The sequence below is a fragment of the Stomoxys calcitrans genome, chromosome 1, assembly GCF_963082655.1.
Source record: "Stomoxys calcitrans chromosome 1, idStoCalc2.1, whole genome shotgun sequence".
In the NCBI taxonomy this organism is placed as follows: domain Eukaryota; kingdom Metazoa; phylum Arthropoda; class Insecta; order Diptera; family Muscidae; genus Stomoxys; species Stomoxys calcitrans.
In genome coordinates, this window is record NC_081552.1 from 236,802,455 (window position 1) to 236,827,589 (window position 25,135).

Here is a 25,135-nt window from a genome sequence, read left to right on the forward strand (position 1 = left end):
CGATTGTAACCAGGGACCGCACGATACACATCCCTGTTTAACTGCCTGGCCAGACCCACTCGACTCAGACCCAGATCCCTGTAGACGCACCCCATCTTAGTCGCAGAGTTCCTGGGTCTTGATACTCAACAGAATCAAGCAAACGAAAGATACAACACTCTTTTGTGAGGTATCGCTCTGCGACACTCCCTTCGGACTCAGCCTTAAAAAAAAGCCCCTTATCATTGAGCTTAAAACTGCATTCATTGATATGAGATGAGTATCCCATGTTCCTTAATGGAATGTTCATGGGAAATTATATATGGGAAAGATATAGTGCATTTAAATCCATCTTCGAACTTATCCTGCCTATAGGTCATAGCTTTATATTTGGGACCCTTTAGGGAGCATACAGACAGTAGTACGGCATTATACTGTTAGACTCTTTTGCTTATTAGGCTAAGAAATACTTTTCGGAAGCGTTTAAAATGAGAGCATTTTTATCGTCGTTGCTTATTGCCTTATTATACAGAGCTTTAGATATGGATGTCGTTAAACGATTTTTACGATCATAAAAGATAAAGGTGTACAAAATTAGATGGCATTTAACTAGCGAATACACAAAGCTGTTTTTAAATATTTTAAACACTAATAATCTTTCAAATTATTAAAAGTGCATAATTATTCCAAACAATTGTTCTCTTTCAGCATGTACTTGTGCATATACGAGTGTAATTTCTTCCTTTTGCTCTTCTCATTAACAAAAAAAAAGTAGGTTAACATTTCCAGCTGCTTGCAACCTTTGTTCACCAATAAAATAAAAAAAGAACACACACACACACACACACACACATAAGGTTTTCATACTTAACAACATTAATTCACCACATCAAATTGTGTTGGTGTGTTTTTAATTATAAAAGGTAGTGGAAGCAAATAAATAGGAAAACTTAAGAAACAAACAAAAGGCTATTTGCAGATGCAGTTGGAATAGGTGGTATTAGACCGTTCCATGCTATAGGGGAGTACAATTTTTGCAATTAGAGAAACACATACCCTCCATGTTTTTCCTTTTTAACCCGATAAACAAAATGCTAAACATTATGGCAACCGTGCCGACATGAAGTCCAAGGTCGATGTGTGCTTTCCAAAAATATGAACCGATATTGATGAAATTCAACAGAGACTTTCAAATGGGTAACGCAGCATTCCACTAAACAGTCAAAAACTTCTTAGCCTACAATGGCCAAGGCAAAGAATCCAACCAAACACAACCAAAACAGGAAAACCCATCGCAATGGCATCAAGCGCCCAATGCGTAAACACTTCAAATCCACTTTGGGTACTTGACTTACTTTAATTGGCTATGCCACTACATTTGTTCCACTAGCCGAACGTAGAAAAGCGTTCCAAGCGCCTCGATCTTCTGCGCTCATCGCCCATCGCTATGGCATCAAGCGCCCAATGCGTAAACGCTTTAAATCCACTTTGGATACTTTACTTATTTGAATTGACTATGACAGAACATTTGTTCCACTAACCGACCGTAGAATAGCATTCCAAGCGTCTCAATCTTCTGCACTCATTCCCTGGCACCAAGTTTCGAGGTGTCTCCCACCACTTTAACTTTCCATAGGGCTTTTGGTCTTCCCGGTTTGCGTGTACCACCGTGTTTGCCTTCAAAAAACTTTTTTGCCAGAGCGTTTGCATCCATTCTGACAACGTGACCTAGCCAACGCAGCCGTTGTATTTTGATGCGTGTGACTATGCTATCGTCGTCATACAGCTCATACAGCTCGTGGTTCATACGTCGCCTATATTCTCCGTTAACACAAACTGGTCCATATATTTTACGAAGAATCTTTCTCTCAAATACTCCAAGCACTGCCTCATCTGCTTTCACAAGTTCACATGCCTCATAACCATATAACAACACAACACGGGTAGTATCAGTGTCTTGTATAGTGTAATCTTTGTCTGTCGAGAGGTGTCCTTGTTTCTAAACTACTTTCTGAGTCCAAAGTAGCATCTGTTTGCCAGTATTGTTCTTCGCTTTATCTCAAAACTGGTGTCATTCGTTTCGATTATGGCGTTGCCGAGGTAGATAAAGTTACTGAATATCTCAAAGTTGTGGTTCCCCACATTCTCCATTTTCTCTATCTGCTCGGTTGTACAAGGCCTTTTGGGAGTTGAAACCATCCATTTCGTCTTATCTCCATTTACTGCCAGACCCATTTTCACTGATTCTCTTTCGGTTCTTTCAAAAGCTGCAGTTACTACTTCCGGTGACCGACCTATGATGTCGTGGCATGTGTTCTCTTGTGAGTAGTATGCCATATCTATTCACATCTGCATCTCGTATAATCTTCTCGGGGAGCATATTAAAGAAATCACACGAGAGGCTGTCTCCTTGTCTGAAACCTTGTTTGGTATTAAATGGTTCGGAGAGATTCTCTCAGTATCAGCGTATCGGCAAGTGTCATCCAGCAGAGTCTTATTAATTTCACAGGGATATCGAACTCAGACATGACTTGAAATACCTTTGAACGTAAAGGGCTATCGAAAGCTGCTTTGTAGTCAACAAAGAGATGATAGGTGTTTATTTGTCCTTCTCGGGTCGTTTCCAGGATTTGGCGCAGTCTGGTGGATGGATTTACCAGGTCTAAAGCCGCATTGAATGGGCCCAATTATATCATAGACTTTAGGTTTTAATCTTTCACACAGTACGCTCGAAAGTATCTTGTATGCGGTGGGGAGGAGACTTATTCCTCTGTAGTTGGCACATTCTGTCTTGTCTCCTTTCTTGTGTACGGGACATAGTATGCTGAGGTTCCAATCATCTGGCATGCGTGTTTCTAGCCAGATTGCGCAGATGAGCTGATGCATACGCCTAATCAGTGTGTTGGATACGGTCTTAAATAGTTCAGCGAGTAACCCATCGGCTCCTGCTGCTTTGTTGTTCTTTAGTCGGGACTTTGCTACTTGGACCTCATTCTGACTAGGAGGTAAACATTCTATACCATCATCATTGATTGGTTTTGCGGTATCCTCTTCGCTCCATATTCTCAGCATGCTATCTTTGTCAGTTACCAGATTTCTTTCTTTGTCTCTGCTGGAGGATGTGCCTGCACCAAAGCCATCGGTTTGATGTTTAATTCTTTAGTAGAATTTCCGGACTTTATTCCGACTCCTGTACATCTCAATTCGCTCACACTCACGTCTTTACATTTTCTTTTTCTTTGTGCGGAATAGACGTTTCTCCTCTCTCTCCTTTTCTCCCGATACCTCTCCTTCATCTGGCGCGTTGTTACTGATTGTAGGGTTGCTCTATATGACGCATTCTTGGCTTCAGTAGCGCTTTGAGTATGGATGTCAAATTCTCGACCAACTAACGTTTTGTCCATAAAAAGATTTTATCACGCGAAGAGGCTGACCAATGTTATGACGATCGTATTGCTGCCCAAGCCGGCAAGAAGAAGCCTGTCTCCCTGCATGCGCAATTTGTTGTAGTGGTAGCTTTCTTCGATTTTTATTGCCATTTTTATGAATAAAACAAAGAAATTTAAGGGAATTCCATATCGAATTTCGTGCAAATTGGTCGCCATTGTAAGAGAAACGACCTTTAATGTAAGTGTAAATCGGGCGATCTATATATGCATATGGGAGCTATATCACAATATGCACCGATTTTTACAAAAATTCATAGCGTTTATCGTTGGCCTAAACAAGTGATACATGAAAAATTTCGTGATGACTGGGTAACAATCTCCTGTTCTGGGTGCCGGGCCACAGAGATATCAACGGGAATTTTAATGCAAACGAGCTTGCGAGACTAGGAACTGCCTCACATATTCTAGGGAAACTGGAATCTATGGGTATGTCTCTAGCGACATGTAGATTAAGTTTTCAGGACCAGTCCCGAAGGACAACGAATGATAGATGGTCACAAAGAGCGGACTGTGAGCATTCCAGAACTATGTGGTCCTATCTAGACTTAAAGAGATCTACCGATTTGCTGTCACTGGCAAGAATCTCAGTCATTGTGTCCATCATGACCGTCATCGTGTCCATCATTGTCTAATAGGAAAACATGTTGACGGACTGAATATTGCCAGTGACGACTTTTGCAAAAGCTGTGAGGACATCGATGAAGAAGAGACTATTGAACACCTTCTGTGTGTTTGTGTCCAGCACTGGCAGTCAGGAGAATTCTCATTTCTTTGAGAACCTGTCTGATTTAGCGGATGTGAACATTTGTTGGGCTTTTAAAGCGATCTGGATAGATCGATGGTAGGAACTGAAAAGCATCTTGCTTCTTCTGTTCCAGTGGTATCACAATGGACGAAAACGTCTTAGTGAGTCTGATGGCAGACTGCCACTTAAACCTAACCTGACATTGGGTAACGAATGCGAACTCTACCTTAATTACAGACAGACAATCTGCGCAAAGGATATGCGGACATAAGGCATGGCTAAGCCGATCTGAAGGAATTTACAAGTCAAACTGTCCATTTTATCACAGCCAAAGTAGTGGTGCTTATATGTACTTAGTTTGCCAATTTCACCTAAATATTCTACTTTATTCCTTTGAAAGCTCTACATCCAACTTTGGACGTCGTTGCGGCACGGGTTATCGTTAACCGCTCGTTAACACTTCAAAATCAGAAGAAATTTGATAGTTAATAAAACTATACGATAGCATTGTCCAATATTTCCGAATAATAAACCAAAAGAACCAGACGGTACTTTGTAATACCTGAAAAACTTATGACTCATAATTATTTTTCCAGAGATAAGATAAAAAAGTAATTCAATTTAGTGCCACTAGATTAGGTTAGGTTGAACACTTCAGGTCCACTTTGTTATCAAAACAACAGAACGGATAGAAGACGGAAAAAGGTAGCCAGCGCAAAAGCGTCACACAGGCTGGAATTTTGAACTTCAATATGTGTGGTGTTCTTTGTTGTCACGAGAAACTTGGCTGGGAGCTACTGGGCGTGTTCACGGGTTGAGCTACTGCCCAGTGTTTACAATCTCATGGCAGCCGGTTGTGCGTACCGGATTGACCCGATGGAGTTCTTCATTGGCAAGGGCTGCCGCCTCAGTGTATAGCACACACAGCTACAACAACAACAAAAGGTTGCGGTTGTGGAATGCTCCATACGGAGTAGCTGCAATTGCAGTCGTTGACAATCAGCGGTTTAGAGTGAAGAGTTTCAGTGAGAGCATCATCTCTTGCTTAAATACTGAGTGCCTATGATGCTCGATTGGTGCCTTTAAATAACCAATGGCCATCATGTTCCTTCGGCGATCGGTCGTATAGACCGGAGCGAGCTTGATCGCCTATAGGGGCGAGCAAGCCTTTTATGAGGCCAAGACTTTAAATCGAGATATCGGTCGATATGACAGCTATATCTAAATCTTGACCGAATTGGGGCCAAGTTGCAGAAACATTCAGAGGAGCTAAACTTAACTCAATGTCCCAAATTACGGCAATAAATGCGCCTTTTATGGGTCCAAAGCCTTAAATCGCGAGATCGGTCTATATGGCAGCAATATCCAAAACTAGACCGATCTGGGCCAAATTGAAAAAGGATGTCGTCCCAAATTTCGGCGACATCGGACAATAAATGCGCCTTTTATGGGCCCAAAACCTTAAATCGAGAGATCGGTCCATATGGCAGCTATATACAAATCTGGACCAATCTGTGCCATATTGCAGAAGTATGTCGAAGGACTTAACTCACTCTCCCAAATTTCGGCGACATCGGACAATAAATGCGCCTTTTATGGGTTCAAAACCTTAAATCGAGAGATCGGTCCATATGGCAGTTATAGGCAGATTTAGACCGATTTTTTACATATTGCAGAATTATTTCGAGGGGCTCAAATTAACTCACTGTCCCAAATTTCGGCGATATAGGACAATAAATGCGCCTTTTATGGGCCCAAAACCTTAAATCGAGGGATCGGTCCATATGGCAGCTATATACAAATCTGGACCAATCTGTGCCATATTGCAGAAGTATGTCGAAGGACTTAACTCACTGTCCCAAATTTCGGCGATATAGGACAATAAATGCGCACTTTATGGTTTCAAAACTTTAAATGGTGAGATTAGTCTTTATGTCAGCTACATCCAAATCTGGACCGATCTGGGGCAAATTGAATAAAGATGTCATGTGGCCTAACACAACTCACTGTCCAAATTTCAGCAAAATAGGGTAATAAATGTGTCTTTTATGGGCATAAGACCCTAAATCGGCGGATCGGTCTATATGTGGGCTATATCCAAATCTGGACCGGACTGGGCGAAATTGAATAAGGAAATGGAAAAGGAAATCTTTGGCTTTCCTTTTCCATTTGCATCTCCCATCATTGAGCTCGTCTCCAAAAAGAAACAAACAGAAATTGTAAAATTTAATGATCTTCGCCCTAACAGGCAAAAAAAAAACTCGAAAAATTAAAAAAAATTCGGCAGAGCCCGGCCGGGATTTAAACCTGGGTACACGAAGCAACAGCGAAAGCCGTTGTCGTTGTCTAGCGTTCGAAGCCATCAATACAACTTCCAACAGATGCACAAAATCATGTGTAGTACGGAAGAAGTGTAATTTGCCACAGACAGAATGTCTGTCATTACACAAAACTACATGCATTGGGAAAAAGTACAGCTAATAGACAGGGAGGCCACCGTAGCGCAGAGGTTTGCATGTCCGCCTATGACGCTAAACGCCGGGGGGTTCGAATCCTGGCAAGACCATCAGAAAAAATTTTCAGTAGTGGTTTTCCCCTCCTAATGCTGACAGCATTTGTGAGGTACTATGCCATGTAAAACTTCCCTCCAAAGAGGTGTCACACTGCGGCACGCCGTTCGGATTCGGCTATAAAAAGGACGACCCCTTATCATTGAGCTTAAACTTGAATCGGTCTGCGCTCATTGATATGTGAGAAGTTAGCTCTGCTCCTTAGTGGAATGTTCATGGGCAAAATTTGCAAAATTTGTAATAGACAGGGTTGTCGAGCGTGGTAATTGTATCATAGATGCGTTTTCGCTATTAACACGATTCAAATACCAACCAACCAACGCAAGGCCCTTAAAGCCATCACACCTAATATGGTTGAAAAGTCTTCTAACCAAAGACGAAACACCTCCCATAGTGGTTGGTGTGTGTTGCTATCTTTGGCTTTCCTTTTCCATTTGCATCTACGATCATTGAGCTCGTCTTCAAAGAGAAACAAACAGAAATTTCTTAAGCTTATATAAAAAAAGCCCTTTGATTGGAAATTTAAATGCATAAACTTAATTTAACCCAATTCCAAAATAACAAAAAAAAAAAACAAAAAAAAATTTGATGGTAGCTTTTCAATAAACAAATCTCAAAATGCAAATTTTTCAAAGACACACACATTCAGTTAAAAAACCGGTAAAAAAAATCCAAACATATTTAAATATTTATTTTAACACAACTTCACATACAAGGCCTAAAAGCTACTGAAGTGTTGAAATTAGGGAAAAAATATTTTTCCAAACCCACAAAACGGGAAAACCAAAAGTGCATTTCAAGTGCTAGGATCGATTTAAGAAATTGGAATTTGAATTTATGGACATTAATCTCTTTTCCACACTTCATTATGAGACATCACGTCGTAGGTTAAACGAAAAAGTCGTTGACTTGAAAGTTTGTATGGCAAAGAATGTGCTAATACTACATGTATATGTATATTAAAAAAAGAAAAAAAAAAAAGTCCATGTGTAGTAGATAAAAAGCCATTAATTTGTACAATATATTCTCAACCGGTAAAGTGTAGAATGTTGCTGACGACGACGACGACGACGATGACGATGACGACGACGTCGACAACGATGACAACAACAACAACAGCTGCGGTATTGCTGGCAGTTTGTTATCAACAAGCCTACTCGCTGAGTGAGCGCTTTGAATGAATGAAGAGGAATATACCTTTCTACAATGCTAACCTATATGAATATGAAGAAAATCAAAGTAAATATGGTAAATAGTAGTCAAACAACTTTTTCCTTCCCCAAAGACAACACACGATTCACAATGGCTCTAGCCGGCTGCCTAGCTGACTGACTGACTGACGGACTTGTGGCAACAGCACCAGCTAGCCAAGCCATCCAGCACAGTCCATACGTATGTGCAGACATGCTGCTATCGAAAAAGGCCATAATGCACAAGGTGGCAATCAAATCGAGCATACGTATGATAACAGCCCTATCAGCTATCAGTGCTTATTGTATTTTTATAAGATTTATAAAACAAAAAACCAAATATACAACAAATAGCAATAAAGTGGACACGTCCATCTTTTTGAGTGTTACTGTTACTGTTGCTGCTGCTGCTGCGACTCCCAATCGCTATTTTTAAGGTGCATTAAAAATTGATGATCTGGCAAATGGATTATCATTTATAATCATATATGAATATAGAGTTCATATTGAAGAATAGCCCTCATGTATGCACAAACATGCATAAATACAACATGTGTATGTATATATGTATATGTACATGTTAGTACACACTATGTATACTAAGTACATGGTCACACAGAGAATTTATTAAATTGTTCTAAAGTTTGTCTCTGTGTGTGTTTGTGTGTGTGTGTGCGCTAATTTTTGTAACTGTCGATTATGTTGAAGAGAGTAAGCAGAAGGTGGTGTGTGGGCGGTATGAAGCAATCTAAAGCATACAAGAATTGTATAATTATTAATTAACACATACGAATTGAAGATGTTGGCAAAAACTATTCACACAAAAATCAAAATAATGTCAATTTGTTAAATGTGTTGATGTGTTGTGTACTACTACGCCCATTAAATTATGGAAGATATAGAAAATATAGCAACGTGTTGCCACAAGGGTTGTTAAATAATATAACATGGCAATAATACTCCACTCGACTCAGACCGAGATTCCTGTGGACGCACCCCATCTTAGTCGCAGAGTTCCTGGGTCTTGACAACAACAACAGAATCAGGCAAACGAAAGATAAAACAACAAATTGCTACAACAACAACAACTAGTGTTGTCCGATACAAACGGGTACCTACATTCATTGAAAATTTAACAATTGTCATCGGAAACAAGTAAAAAGAGCGCCAAGTTGGGCAGGGCCAAATCACATATACCCTCCACCAAGGATGCCTTTTTTCCAGTGTTTTGCCCGGTATCTCTTTATAAGCAAAACAAGCATTAAGTTCGGCCGGACCTAACTTTGGATAGCCACCACCTCGAGAACAATCCCATGGCAGCCGGTTGTAAGTACCGGATTGACCCGATGAAAGCCTTCATCGGCAAGAGCTGCCGCCTCAGTGTATAACACACTGCTACAGCAACAACAACCATCTCGGGTATATATGTTAACCCCCTTTCGTCACATACCGGTGAAAATTGTATAGCTTATGAACTCAAATTCGGCACAGACATTGAGTGGTCTATATGACAGCTATATCTAAATACAGTTCGATCTTAACCATATTTAAGGTGGATATCTGGAGGCTTAGAATAGCTCACTGTTGCAAATTTCAGCGAAATCGGATAAAGAATAAAGCTTTTATGGTCTTCAGACCCTTTATCGGGAGATCGGTCTATATGGCAGCTATATCTAAATATAGTCCGATCTGAACCCTATTCGAGTCGGACCTTGGAAGGACTAAAATTACCCACTGTTTCAAATTTCAGCGAAACCGGATAAAATATAAAGCTTTTATGGACTTCAGACCCTTTATCGGGAGATAAAGGATAAGACCCGATAAAGGGTCTTATCGGGAGATCTGTCTATATGGCAGCTATATCTAAATATAGTCCGATCGGAATCATATTTCTATCGGATGTTTGGAGGACTACAACTACTCACTGTTTCAAATTTCAGCGAAATCGGTTACAAAAATAAGCTTTTACGGTCTTCAGACCATTTATCGGGGAGATCGGTCTATAAGGCAGCTCTATCTAAATACAGTCCGATCTTCACCATGCTTTTGGGTCAGATGGCGGGTGGCTTAGAACAACTCACCGAATCAAATTTCAGCGAAATTGGGTAATAAATACAGCTTCTATGGGCTTCAGACCCTCTATCGGAAGATCGGTCTATATGCAGCTATATCCAAATTTAGTCCGATCTAAACCATATTTATGTAAGATGTCGGCAGTCTTAAAATAGCTCACTGTTTAAAATTTCAGCAAAATCTGGTAATAAATAAAGCTTTTATGGGCTTCAGACCCTTTATCGGCAGACCGGTCTATATGGCAGCTATATCTACATAAAGTACAATCTGAACTTATTTGGGTCGGAAATCGGGAGGTTTAAAATAACGCACTGTTTCAAATTTCAGCGAAATTGGGTAATAAATAAAGCTTTTTATGGGCTTCAGACCATTTATTGGCAGATCGATCTATATGGCAGCTATATCTTAATAAAGCCCGATCTGAACCATATTTGGGCCAGTTGTCGGGAGGCCCAAAACTACTCACTGTTTCAAATTTCAGCGAAATCTTATAAAAAAAATAAAGCATCTATGGGAATTAGGCGCCCCGGTAGCCGAGTTGGTAGCGTGCTTGGATTACCAGCGCAGGGGTCATGGGTTCGACTCCCGCCAGAAGCCTTGGTCTGTCGCTACTGTGGTATAACAATGGACCTAAAATTGTCTAAGTGAATCTGTAAAGGACTGCCACTCTTACCTAACTTAACCTATGGGAATTAGACCCTTTACCGGCAGAGCGGTCTATATAGCAGCTATATCTAAATATGATCCGATTTGGCCCGTTGGAGAACTTTACAAGCGTGCATCAAAAAGACGTAACTGTGCCAAATTTCAGCTCAATATTTCAATTTTTGAAGGCTGTAGAGTGATTACAACAGACGGCCGTACAGACGGATAGACGGACATCTTTAAATCGTCTAAGAATTTTACGACGATCCGAAATATATATACTTTGTAGGATCGGACATTGATATTTCGATGTGTTGCAAACGGAATGATTAAATGAATATACCCCCTATCCTATGGTGGTGGGTATAAAAAGGATAATGGATTAGAATTGCTATGCTATTGGAGCTATGTATATCAGTTTATGGGCCGATTGGATGGTTTAAATGTCGGAGAGCATATTGGAAGTCATTATGCATCAGCCAAATCGGATAGGAATTGCAGCCTATAGGGGCTCAAAAAGCAAAATCGGGAGATCGGTTTATATAGGAGCTATATCAGGTTATAAACCGATTCAGACCATATTTCGCACATATGTTGAAGGTCATAGGAGAAGTCGTTGTGCAAACTTTCGGCTGAATCAGACAAAAACTTCAACCTTCAAGGGGTCGAGAATCGGTTTGCAAATAGGATGAAGGTCATAGAGGAAGTCATCGTGCAACATTTCAGCCAAATCGGATAAGAATTGTGCTCTCTGGAGGTTCAAGATGTATAATCTGGAAATTGGTTTATATGGGAACTATATCGAAACATGGATCGATATGGTCCATTTCCCAAGCGACAACCTAAATGTCATGACGATCAAGCATATATATTCTTTTTGGGGTCTTAGACTTGTATTTCGATGAGTTACAAACGGAATGACGAAATTAGTATACACCCATCCTATGGTAGAGATTATAAAAAATTTATTGCAATGGCTGCAGAGAAAATACTAATCGACTAATCTCCTAGCATGATCACTATTTCCGAAAAACGAATGAATAAATAAATAAGAAGAGTCTTTTAGTTGTACGTCTTGTTGAGTGGAATGTGAGAGACATCATAAACGCCGCAGCCATTCACTTTCAACCGGCTGTTGTTGTTGTTGTTGCAGTGTGTTGTACACTGAGGCGGCAGCCCTTACCGACGAAGGAATCCATCGGGTCAATCCGGTACATGCAACCGGCTGCCATGGAATTGAGCTGTTCAAATACCTAAGTTGAGACCTAATTTCATAGGTAGCGATAGATTCACCGACTCAATTCCAAAGGCTCTACAACTAAGTCCTATAGTGGTGTCGCTCTGTGGAAAGTCAATAAAAAGGAGTAATAAAAAGGAGGTCCCTTATCAAAATGCAATTTTTGCCCATGAATATTCCACTAAGGAACAGGGGCAAATTTCTCACATATCATTGAGTGCTGTCCGATTCAAGTTTAAGCTCAATAATCATAGCCGAGTCCGAACGGCGTGATGCAGTGCGACACCTCTTTGTGAAGAAGTTTTTGCAAGGCTGCCATACCAAATGGCACAGTACCTCCCAAATGTCGCCAGCATTAATTAGGAGGGGATAACCATCGCTGAACATTTCCATGACATTTTCGCCAGGAGTCGTATCCAGGCGCTCAACGTCATGGGCGGACATGCTAACATTTGCGCTACGGCGTCCCAATATTTGAAGAAACTAATGGAACAAAACAGGATGAACTGGGAAAGAATGATGAAAAGGCAAAATCCATCATCATTCGAAGAATTGGGTACTCTTATCTCGAATATGAGAAAGACTCCCAAACGGCATTTGAATTATTGATTTGTATTTCAAAGACATCAATACTTTCTTAGAAGTTTGTCACCGAGTCCTGCTATAAATTTTTTCTGAAATTTCACCCATAGTTTTTGTTAGGGTCCAAATCGTTATATTACCCTACATACGACACTTATAAGTGTTGTTGTTGTTCTCCTCGTCAAGCTCCTATAGGTGAGCAAGCTCGTTCCGGTCCAAAGAACCGATCCGGCGATCGAGAACAGAGTGGTCATTGGTTATTTAAAGGCGCCAAACTATGTCCCGATAACTCGCCTTGGCATATCGAGCATCATAGGCACTCAATATTTGTGCAAAAGCCGGTACCACCCGACCTCTCACTGAGACTCTCCGCTCGATGCCGCTGATTGTCCGCGACTGCCGTTGCAGTCACTCTGTATAGAGCATTCCACTATCCGCAACCTGTGGACGCGCCCGGTAGCTCGCAGCTAAGCTTCTCGTGACAGCAAAGATCGGACCTCAAAGTTCCAGCTTGTGTGGTGCACACAGCTATCCCATGCCCGTCACATATAAACAGTCTAATATGCCTTTAAAATCGTTAAAAGAATTTTACAAAAATGCGATGTACGGTGGAATTTGACAAATGCGATGCACGGGTATATAAGAATGGTTTTACATGCTTTAACTTGTTTTTGATGTTCTCGGCAGGAATCGGACACCGTGGCCGGTCGGACACCGGGGCCCCCACCTCTTTGACAGCTACAAATCGCCTTGTACAAGAGGCTGATACCTTCTTCAAAAGTAGAAACAAGGTACTCAAGTCACTTGCTGTTAGCACTTGGGGTTCAGACAAAGAAACCTGGTTGACCACGTACAAAGCAATAGGTCGGTCAGTGGTAAGTTATGCAGCGCTCTCGTCAACTTTGTGACAAGCAGTGGAATAATTTTTAGATTTGTCAGAATGCTGCCCTCCGAACTGGGTCTCCTCAGTTCTCATATGGACCACCTCCATCAGGAGACAAATATCCTACCAGTGCGAAGACATAACTACATGCTGTCTAAGCAATACCTTTTGGGCCGTTATTGCAGAGATCATCCAAATCATCATCTTGTGGATAGATATCCACCGCCCAGAAGCCTAAAGGTAGATCTACATGATCTAGAACGTGAGGTTCAGAGCTACAAGAAGGAGCCACTAGATCAAGCGACATATCAAGCAGGTCTAGACAAAATTCATGCAGACACGGTAGTTAATGCGGTAAATGGCTACCGGGTGAATGTAGTCCTTGGAGAACTACCGCCTTCCATTGCACTTGAAGGAATTGACCTCCTCCGGAAAATCAGGGTAGTTCTTGCTCAGCCGCCTCAACTCCTACAGAGCAAGGATTGATGCCGAGGTGCAAGATGTATGTCCCGATTGTAACCAGGGACCACACGATACACGTCACCTGTTTAACTGACCAGCCAGACCCACTCGACTCAGACCCAGATCCCTGTGGACGCACCCCATCTTAGTCACAGAGTTCCTGGGTCTTCATACTCAACAGAATCAAGAAGACGAAAGATAGAACACAACAAACTGCTACAACAACAACAACCTTCTGTGCTCTCGTATGAACGAGGTTGCTTGCTAAAGATAAGATCATCGGTAATTGGTGATAAGAAAATATTAAAAAAAAAATAAAGATTAAGGCAAAGCAGTGATTGATATATTAAAGGAATTTCCTTCGTCAAATATATGTATATGCTTTAACGGAGACTATCAATATCAAAAGCTTTATGAGATATACCCCGACATTGACATACATAGGCGTATTGATATAAATACAATGCCTCATAGCCTAGGTCAATTTATAGTAATGGAAGAAAACATTCGGATTGCCCATCAAATCAAGATTACCATCCGTTTCAAATTTAGCTCAATGACAAGGGACCTTCTTTTTATAGCCGAGTCAGAACAGCATGCCGCAGTGCGACACCTCTTTGGGAAGAAGTTTTTACGTGGCATAGTATCTCACAAATTTCGCCAACAATAGAAGCGGATAACCATTGTTGAAAATTATTTCTGATCTTCTCGCCAGGATGATCATGAACATGCCAACCACTGCGCTACGGTGGCCTACACACACTCGCACTAGTCTTTTGAATTCCCAGTAATGGAAGAAAACACTCGAAATGCCCATGAACATTGGGGCAAACTTATCACATATCAAGAGTACCATCCGATTCAAATTTAGCTCAATGACAAGGGACTTTCTTTTTATTGCCGAGTCAGAACGGTGCGAGCGACACCTTATTGGGGAGAAGTTTTCACATGGCCAACCATAGAAGCGCATAAGCATTGTTGAAAATTGTTTCTGATGTTCTCGCCAGGATCCAAAAAAAGTTCCCTTACCGTGTCCTAATGGAATGTTATATGAAAAAAAAAACTAAAAATTCAAATTTTCCCTCGAACCTCACATCCTATTAGGAAAAGAGGGGAAGTGATGTGCCGGATTCAAGTTAATTATGACAACTCATACATGTAGATTTTCTACACGGCGAGCAGCAGAGAGACAACATATAGGTAAAAAAGTATTGCAATGGTGCAATTCTTACATTTTGTGGGGGCATGAACATGTCATCAAAATGTTTTTGATATTCCGGTTCCGGTTTTCGAAAACCAAAGATTTGTTGCCTTATATCTTGCAAACCTTGGCATATCTATCATGGAATGCATACTCTAATCAATCTTCTTCCATTATATAAAAATGAAATTGTTGCGCCTTCTTTGTTTGTCTGTTCTGTATAGACTCAAAAACGGCTGAACCGATTTTCATGAAATTTTCACAGATGGTAGAGTTTGGGCCCTCGGAAGGGGGAGCGGACCCTCCCCCCATACCCCAATTTTCAAAAACACCAAATCTCGGAGATGCTTGTACCGATTTAAGCGAAATTTTGAATGCCACCCAAAAACACGAAATAGGTATAAAATTTTGGGGTCAAAAAACCTTGGGGGGGGCGCCCCATCCCAAATACCACCCGGACGGACATGTTTACCGATTGGGACAATATGGGTATCAAATGAAAGATATTTAAGAGTATAGTACGAACTTAAATAAAAAAATGTCACCTAAGGTGTCGGGGGGTTCCCCAGCCCCCAAAAACACCACCCAACACAACACTTTCAACGCTTTGGGCAATATGGGTATCAAATGAAAGGTATTTAAAAATAGAGTACAATTCTGACATAAAAACTTATTCCTTGGTGTCTGAGGGGTCTCCCCGCCCCTCAAAACACCCCCAGAAAGACATATTTACCAATTGGGACAATATGGATATCAAATGAAAGGTATTTAAAAGTATAGTAAAAAGCTGATATAAAAATGTATTCCTCGTTGTCTGAGGCGTCCCCACCCTTCAAAAACCAAAACCAATTTACCAATTGCGACAATATGGGTATCAAATGAAAGATGTTTTAAAGTTGAGTACACATCAGTTGTAAGAATTTGATCCAAGGTGTCTTCAGGGCCTCTCCAACCCCAAAAACCCCCAAATCGGGAATGAATGTCCAACGTCACATAATGTGTATAAAATGAAAGGTCTTTGAAAGTTGACTACATTTGACTACGACAGAGTCTGCGACCGGCTTACCCACTTAATAAGCTTCTATAAGACGAACGGAATAATATGGGAATGAAACGAAAGGTATATAATAGTAGAGTTCGAATCTAATGTTGATATAAGGATTCAAGTATCTGGGTCACGTCCTGCAGTTCAGCCGGACATGTAGGTCTCGACATTAAAGGACTCTTTTGGGTCAAGCGTCGGGGGGACGACCCTCTCCTCCCAATAAAAACAACACCACACTGTCATGTAGGACGACCGAGAATATATTGTACTCAAATAAAAGCATGTGCCAGAGGGCAATCCCCTCCCCATATCCTACCCAAAAAAAAGGAAATAAAAATAATATATAAAGGCCGATCAGAATAGAATAGGATAGCAATAAAAGGTCTTTGGTGGTACAGTACACTTTTAATCCTCAAATTGGCATAGACAAAGTAGAGCCTGTTGAAATATGATTTTGAATGTAGATATCCAATACCAAAAAAAAAAACATTAGTGTGAATCTGAACGAGATCCGTTGCCCTAAATATCTTGATAGCCACCTTCAAAATGCTTCACATTATAGAGCTCAAACAAAAATCCTGCTCTAGCACGATGCTGATATTAGTTCAGGGTTCGCCCCCTAAATTCTCTTCAAACCGGTCATGTTTGGCTACTGTGGCAATAAATAATAGCTATTTGATGGTAGAAAACGAATTTCATATCCAATTTTGAGGCCAAGTATTTGGAGATCGTCTCACCGCATAACCTCCCCCTAAACCCATGGCAATTGCGGCTCAAATAAAAGAAATGTGAGAGTAGAGCACGATGCTGATATTTTTCAGGGTCAAGTGCGTGGGTGGCACCCCACCCCACATACCCCTCCAACTGGAAATATTTGTGGATTATGGCAAAAAGGGGCTCCAATCTGAGATCTTCTTTATAGCCAAGTGTTTCAATGATGTCTCACCTTACAAACTGCTCCTAAACCACACATGTATACCGACTATAGCAATATTTCGCTCAAATGTGGTTTTTGGGCGTAGAGTATGAATCTGATAACCACGGGGCAAAGGGTTTGGCAACTCCAGTCCAGCGGACCCTCCCCCATTTATAAAAACGCCAGATTTCGGAGATGGTGTGGCGATTTAAGTGAAATTTAGTTTGTTTGTAATAACTCAAATTCAGATATTTGGTATCCTTTTTTAGTGTGGGATATATAGGAGGCCGCGCCACCTCCAAAGCCTCCCAAATGGACGTATAAACCAATAATGACAATATGGCGCTCAAATGAAACACAATTGAGAATAGGGCACGAATCTGATATATGGGCGTCCACCTTACCCCCAAAAATATCCCCATATGGAATATATTTACCGACCATATGAGCAATAGGCTCAAATGAAAGGTATTTGGGAGTAGATCACGAAATGATATCCACATTGGGGCGAAATATCTGATAGGCCGTACCAGCACCCCAAAACAGAACTTATTTCCTGACCTTGCCGGTATAGGGCTTAGACAAAACCAGAGAGTGAAAGAAGGCGCAGCAGAGCGCCTTGTCTAGCTAGTTTGCTATAAAGTAAGAGGAACCTCAAGTGATATCAAACAATAAAAAAGAAGGCAAAGTATTTATTTTCGGTTTTTGGAACAGGCCCAACACAATTCTAAGCCTTTCTGTAATTTTTATAACCATGTTAGATAATGCCAAATAATTAAAAACTGGCTGTTCTACATATTCTTTAAGCATTTTGAAACAATAATTGCCCATACAACAGTGACCAAATGTAATGAAACGCCAAATATACATATGTGGTAATCCTTAATACAAGAAAAAATTTAGAATTTCATCACAGCCTATTCCACCCCTAAGATCATTCATACGCTCATCTTCCCATAAGATGTGAAAACATATGTTTGCTTTTAGCCCTCATCCAATTGGATAAGGGAAAAATATGCACATATAGGGTTAGTTGGTTGGTTGTGAGTACATCATCATAACTTCCACTTCCACCTCCACCTCCTCCTGACTGACGTATCCAAATAAAAATGCCACGAGTTATGTTATTTAAACAATTGCAGCGGCGGCAGCAGCACTATTGAGTGACTGATAAAAGATAGCATGATCCAAATTCCAGGCCACCGCGGCACCGACACTACTCTACTCTTGTCTCTCTTCTGCATAAACAATACATGGATTGGTAAAAGTGAAAGTTAAATAAACATGCATTTTGGGGGAAATAGAAAAAATCAAATTTCCCAATTGTTTTGGAAATGGCTAAGCTAAACTTAGCTGCCTGGCTGGCTGGCTGAAAGTTTTGAAACTTCCCCTCTCCCAGCAATATTTGCATATTTCATAATCTGTGCCAAAAACATGGTCTTCTCCAATTTGAGAATATGATTTTGTTTGGTTGGTTGTCTGCTTGCCTGCCTGCTGTGGCCCCAAGAATGACAATTTACTTTTGAAAAGAGAGATAACAAGAAAGCAAATGAAGGCAAAGACATCAAGAAGAAAAAGTGAGGTTAATAGCTACAATACGCAGGCAGCCCGGCAAACGCCACTATTCGATAAACGCTGGCAGTGGCTGCGGAGCCAACATTCGTTCGTTTCTCAACGAAATCTGCCAGGTTGGCACTGTATGAACGAACTTTCATTCAATTGGTATAGTGTTTAGCGTGTTACTCGCCCTTGCCGACTCTATAGCTCGTATTCTTTTCTTTGCGCAGCGGCTAACGTCTCTTGACCATAACTCTGCTGACGTATGTGTGTCCGTGTGCATGTCTCGCCGTCCGTTCATTGTCTGCCAGCCTGCCTTTTTTTTGTGACTAAATTTGACAGATTTGGTGTGTTGGAATTTAGATCTTTGGCAAAATTATGAATTTTCCATGCGAGCTGAATGGGAACCTCTCCCATTTTAATGTTTCCCCCAAGACTTACCTGTTTAACAACACCCTTCAGCTTCATGGCTGGAGCGCTTTGTGGGGCTGGAGCAGCTGCCGTATTTGTTGTACTCATTTTCTTTCTTTTTTTGTTGAAGTAGGTGACAATGAATATCTGATGAATTAATGACAAGAGGTGGGGTGTGCACTTCAACAACCGTCGCCGTTTGCTGGTCTCTTAAAACACTGTTTTTATCTCAATCTCGAAATGATCGTTTTGTGTTATTTCTTGCTTTGAGCAAATAAATAAACACCACAGACCTCTGCGTCTTTCTTTCAAGAAAACTATTGGAAAGAAACCCGTTTTAATTAATGAATTGTAAAAAAAAAAAATTTTCCAACCAGCCTACCAGTCAAACTTTTGTTCCGCCCGACAAGAAGTTTAATTTCGGTTTGACGCAAACACGACCATCAAATCACATTCGTGGAAAACGTATATGACAGTAGACGACAGCAGATTAACATGCATACAAAAGCTTCGAACTGTGAAACTTGCCTAACCATGCATGGGCAATGAAAGAGATAACGCTGTCATAATCAAATCGTGTATTAATGCCCGCATGATAGAAGAAGACAAAACCTCTAGCTGTTTTAAGAGTGCAAGACAAAAGTTCTGTACGCGTAGTTTTTCAGTAGAAAATATAGAGGTTACAGCAGCAAGTGGAAATTTGCATATATCAACAACAGCTGAGTATTGTCAACCAAAAAAATTATAAATGAAGAATATTTATTTTATTTGTCCCCCATCACCAAGATGTAATTTCAAAAATCCCTGTAGGAAATGTCAGTAAATCTATACTGACTATACTATAAACTTTGTCACCAGAACTACTGACAAATTGTAACCAAGCCAATGACGTAACTATCAGGTAGTGTACCGTAAACAGCTGAGTACAATTTTTTCTCGCGAAGTACACTATCTGTCAACGAGTTTTGGTTGTGTGTGTATATTATAGTTAAAAACCATAGAACACACAAACAACAAGCAAAATGGCCCGAACTAAAGGGTGATTTTTTTGAGGTTAGGATTTTCATGCATTAGTATTTGACAGATCACGTGGGATTTCAGACATGGTGTCAAAGAGAAAGATGCTCAGTATGCTTTGACATTTCATCATGAATAGACTTACTAACGAGCAACGCTTGCAAATCATTGAATTTTATTACCAAAATCAGTGTTCGGTTCGAAATGTGTTCATTCACCGTAACGTTGCGTCCAACAGCATCTTTGAAAAAATACGGTCCAATGATTCCACCAGCGTACAAACCACACCAAACAGTGCATTTTTCGGAATGCATGGGCAGTTCTTGAACGGCTTCTGGTTGCTCTTCACTCAAAATGCGGCAATTTTGCTTATTTACGTAGCCATTCAACCAGAAATGAGCCTCATCGCTGAACAAAATTTGTCAAAATTTGAACACATTTCGAACCGAACACTAATTTTGGTAATAAAATTCAATGATTTGCAAGCGTTGCTCGTTAGTAAGTCTATTCATGATGAAATGTCAAAGCATACTGAGCATTTTTCTCTTTGACACCATGTCTGAAATCCCACGTGATCTGTCAAATACTAATGCATGAAAATCCTAACCTCAAAAAAATCACCCTTTAGTAACATACACAAAATCAGAGTTTCACTAATCACTGATTTTGACAGATAGTGTCCTCAATATTTTGTTGTTGAGCAACTGCCACTACCTGTAAATGAATATATCTTGCCCAAGCTCATGATTTTTGCTATAGACAATTTATATGAACTTGTCCAAGGCGTATTTAATAAGGTGGCAGCATCAGCACAGTTGATGGAACTTGATATGGCAATTCATTTTTTAATTCGCCCATGGCGAAACAATTAAAGGTGGTCTCATTTGTACAACAACCACAAATCGTATGGTGCAATCCGCCATGTTGTCATCAAGCTGATCGACGTTTTACCATCGCACGCAAAGATATTTGTGTGCGTACATGAACAGAGAATATGCGAGACTGTTAACAGCTGTTTGCGTAAGACCACCTTTTAAATCCGCTTTGAAGCTGAGTACGCACCTTTAGCGAAATTTTCGATTGCAGCCAAGACATTTTTGTCTCCACTGTAAAATCGTAAAATTCTTATCATTTTTGGCAAAAAAAAAGTACAAACGGCTCCTTTAGAAGTAACAAGCGAGGAAAAAATCCCACTTTTGACTAATTTGTCGAAAAAAATACTTAAAGCGCAGTATGCACCTCTGGCGAAACTTTCTTTACCATAAGAAATGCATTGACATATCCTAAACGAAAATTTCGTTACCGGTACCGTTACCGGTACGTAGCTCAAATGAAATGTTCTTTGCGTAACAGGGTGACATAATAAGCTTTGGTGAATTTTTTCTTGCAACTACGAATGAAAATGTATGATTTAATAGCTCCATGCAACATGAAATACATTTTCAAATAAAAACGATTAATTACAGCACATATGTACTTCATATATGTATGTACTAGCCAAAAATGGCCAAAATTATAAATCGATGTTTTCGCCATTTTGTTTTCTACTCAACAGTTTCTCATTGGCTACAATAATGGCTAGGCTGCAACCGAAAATTTCGCTAGAGGTGCGTACTCAGCTTAAAGAAAGAAATTCAAGTACGAGGAAGTCTATCTTAATTTCTATTAACACGCCTTCCTCACTGTCAAAACATAGTATTGCTGCAGTATGCACTTATAAGGTGAGGTCATGCGTCATGATTTTACAGTAAATCTAAATGTCAAAGGCTTGCTAACACAGCTGTGATTTTTTCTGAAATCATAAAAAGTATTATAATCATAAAAATGCAAATATAAAACACATTTGAAGAAAATAAGTTGTAAAACATAGTTTATTTCTAAAACCACTTTGACATTTCAATTTACTGCATTTGCCACTCACGATAGTTTCGTTTGGGGTAGTTTTGTTGTTGTGCTAATGCTAATGCCTACCCCTTAATTGTTGTACCATGGTATTGTTGCAAATAAAATTGCCAACTTCAAGTTCGTATACCTTGAATAAGGTATTTGCGCACGCACATTACTTTTCCAACTCTGGCAGGCAAATAAATACAAAACCAGCTGCAACATGTCTGTGGAAGAATTGAATGGAAGCGAACTCGGGACCAAAGATTATTGGGAGCAGGCCTACGAACGTGAAATCAAAAATTACAAAAATCATGGAGATGTTGGCGAGATATGGTTTGATGAAGATTCCCAAATACGTGTCATCAATTGGATAATGAAACAGGATGACATTAAAGACGATGTTCGTGTTGTTGACTTGGGATGCGGCAACGGCATGTTGTTGGTAGAGCTAGCACGTGAAGGCTATACGAATCTTATGGGTATTGATTACTCACCTAAAGCTGTGGAATTAGCCCAAAATATTGCCAAAGACCAGGAACTTAATATCAACTACGAAGTAGCAGATTTGATGAATGTAGAATCATGCAAATCATTGGGAATTTTTGGCATTGTACATGACAAAGGGACATATGATGCGATAAGTTTGTGTCCGGAAAACCCCAAACAAAAGAGAGAATTATATATTGATGCCGTTGTAAACATGATGGACGACAATAGCCTTTTTATTATAACATCGTGCAATTGGACAGAAGATGAGTTGATCACTAGCTTTGATGGGAAACTTGTAAAGAAATGCTCTATACCGACACCTATGTTTAAGTTTGGCGGCAAAGTAGGAAGTGTTGTTACCTCAATAGTATTAAAGAAAGTTTAAAGTAATACTAATATATAGAAATACATTTTTATACTCTGTCCACCCACATCTTTGAATGTAAGAAATTATAAATTTTCCAAAATTGCAAAGTTTTACTAGACATCGATAGCATGTGGCAAATGCAAGTGGATTTAGCACTGTAGAGATAATACAGTCTAAATCTCATTTATTGTTGAGCTCGTCCAGGCCTCCGGTACACTCTTCACCGTTCACATCTATTTTCTAGATCTTATCTTTTGTTCTCTGTTTTGGACGTACGACAGGCTCTTGATCGCTAAAATTTGCAATATATAAATTTGCTTTTTCCCACGGTAGTTTCACCTTACGCCACATCCAACATTAGCAATGCGTCCTCGCATTTGCAAATTTTGCCCATAACTATTCCACTTAAGACCCGGGATAAACTTCTCACATATCAATGAGTGCAGTCTGATTCAAGTTTTAAGCTCCTTTTTATAGCCGACTCCGAACGGCGTGCCGCAGTGCGACACCTCTTTGGAGAGAAGTTTTACATGGCATAGTACCTCAGCGTCATAGGCGGCAAATTTGCACAAATTTTTACTGGAAGTCGTTCGCCTACTTTATTTGCCAGCAGAATAGAGCGCAAGAGAGAGCAAATTTTGACAGTTCGAAAATAGAGAACCTGCAAATTTCTACTGGGACTTTTTTAGGTCTGTTCGCGTACTTTTCCAGTAAAAATTTGCAGAGAGTAACAGCCATTTTACTCTCTTTAAAAAATTTGCAAGCAGAAGTACGCGAACGAAAAACAGCTGATTTTGTTTTGGTTGGCTTTTTATTTGCATGCTTGGAAAGCAAAATTTTTTTTAAATTAAAAATGCTGGCAATACTTATGAGGTATTTTCCTTAGATAAACGTTAGTTTATTGACCCGTGAGTAAAAAGGGTAGAAGGGGAGCCATTTGTATATCCGTGATCTCCGTGCTGCTAGACAGTCATCACAAATTAACGCATTGGCCCGATGGAGTCTTCCAGTGTACAACACACTGCTACAACAACAACCGCGCACGAAGCTACGAATGTCATCTGTGGCGCAAAGCGCTGGTTCCAGACAGAATCTCTACACTTTTGATGAATTATCTTGATCTACCTGCAGTCGATTACCTTACAACTGTCCTCAGCCTATCTGAACACTATTATTGGGTTGCCCAAAAAGTAATTGCGGATTTTTCATAAAGTCGGCGTTGACAAATTTTTTCCCAGCTTGTGACTCTGTAATTGCATTCTTTCTTCTGTCAGTTATCAGCTGTTACTTTTAGCTTGCTTTAGAAAAAAAGTGTAAAAAAAGTATATTTGATTAAAGTTCATTCTAAGTTTTATTAAAAATGCATTTACTTTCTTTTAAAAAATCCGCAACCCAATATATTGTAGTATCCACTGTTTGGAATATGGGCAGTCTGATTCCGCTACTGAAACCTGAAAAGGACACGAGCAAGGGGGAGTCGTATAGACTGATCTCCATTCTCTCATCAGTAGCCAAGACGCATGAGGGACTACTCCTCCCGCTGCACAATCTTCATTCGCCCAGCATCAGCATGCAGTCCGAAAGCTGCATAGGACTACAACTGCTTTACATGCCATCACCGCATACAAAAGTATGCGATGTACTGCCTAATAACAGGTTGTTGTTGTTGTTTTGTCGTAGCCACATTTTCATGTGGAGGTGGCGATCCTCGTTAAGCTCCTGAAGGTGTTCAAGCCCGTTTCGGTCTAAAGAACCGACTGCCGCGGGAACAGGCTAGCCATTGGTTATTTAAAGACGCCAATAACTCGACTTGTCATATCGAGCATCATAGGCACTAAGTATATGTGCTACCACTGAGACTCTCAGCTCGATATCGCTGAATGTCCGCGACTGTCGTTGCAGCATTCCACTATCCGACTATCAGCCTGCGTGGTGCTTACAGCTATCTCGTGCCGAGTTAATAACCGGTGTTGCATTTGAATTTCGAGGGAGATTTGCTGCAAATCTTTTCAATAAGCAGATTTGCTCAAAATAAAAGTGTATGGCAAACCTCATTGCAAAATACGAGATTTCTGAAGTCTCGTCGCAAATCTAGATGTGCTCTATGTGTAAAACCCCGTTTACACCGCTCATTAAATCCGGATTAAAGGCTCTCGTCAGCTGATTTTATAAAGGTAAAACAGATGATCGAGCATTAAATTCGGATTTAAAGAACAGTGTAAACGGGGCTTAAACATAGTTTTATAAAAATTATAAAATTTTGAAGTCAAATTTAATAAAATCGCTTCAACAATTTAATTGCTGAAGGCAATATATATGCTGAACACATAAAAAATGTTGATCACAATTAAAACGCTGCCGCAAACATCCCTGTTGACATGGCGAGGCGCATTTAATAACCCATGGCCACCACATTCGTTTAGTGAGCTG

General features: G+C 40.2%; 2 protein-coding genes and 1 pseudogene across 2 annotated transcripts in view; 2 read left to right on the plus strand and 1 right to left on the minus strand.

Annotated features, from left to right (window-relative positions):
- Nucleotides 1-19,431, minus strand: part of LOC106081967 (staphylococcal nuclease domain-containing protein 1) — a 29,822-nt gene extending 10,391 nt beyond the window's left edge. Inside the window, exons 1-2 of the mRNA XM_013244251.2 lie at nucleotides 19,328-19,431; nucleotides 18,976-19,262 (exon numbers count right to left, since the gene is read on the minus strand). Coding sequence (XP_013099705.2) covers nucleotides 18,976-19,053 — 78 coding nt within the window. The 5' untranslated portion in view covers nucleotides 19,054-19,262; nucleotides 19,328-19,431. The remainder of the gene's footprint in view (nucleotides 1-18,975; nucleotides 19,263-19,327) is intronic.
- LOC106081953 (large ribosomal subunit protein eL29-like) lies at nucleotides 1,128-7,911 on the plus strand (annotated as a pseudogene).
- Nucleotides 19,432-22,030: 2,599 nt separating the features above from the next.
- Nucleotides 22,031-22,754, plus strand: LOC106081964 (EEF1A lysine methyltransferase 2). Its single transcript, XM_013244248.2, has one exon. It carries the CDS (start codon nucleotides 22,070-22,072, stop codon nucleotides 22,721-22,723), a length of 654 nt encoding a protein of 217 aa, XP_013099702.1. The 5' UTR covers nucleotides 22,031-22,069; the 3' UTR covers nucleotides 22,724-22,754.
- The last annotated feature ends 2,381 nt before the right edge of the window (nucleotides 22,755-25,135 follow it).

Bases quoted from the DNA above. Each gene is read 5' to 3' on its own strand.
- LOC106081964 (XM_013244248.2), top strand. From the start codon at position 22,070: ATGTCTGTGGAAGAATTGAATGGAAGCGAACTCGGGACCAAAGATTAT.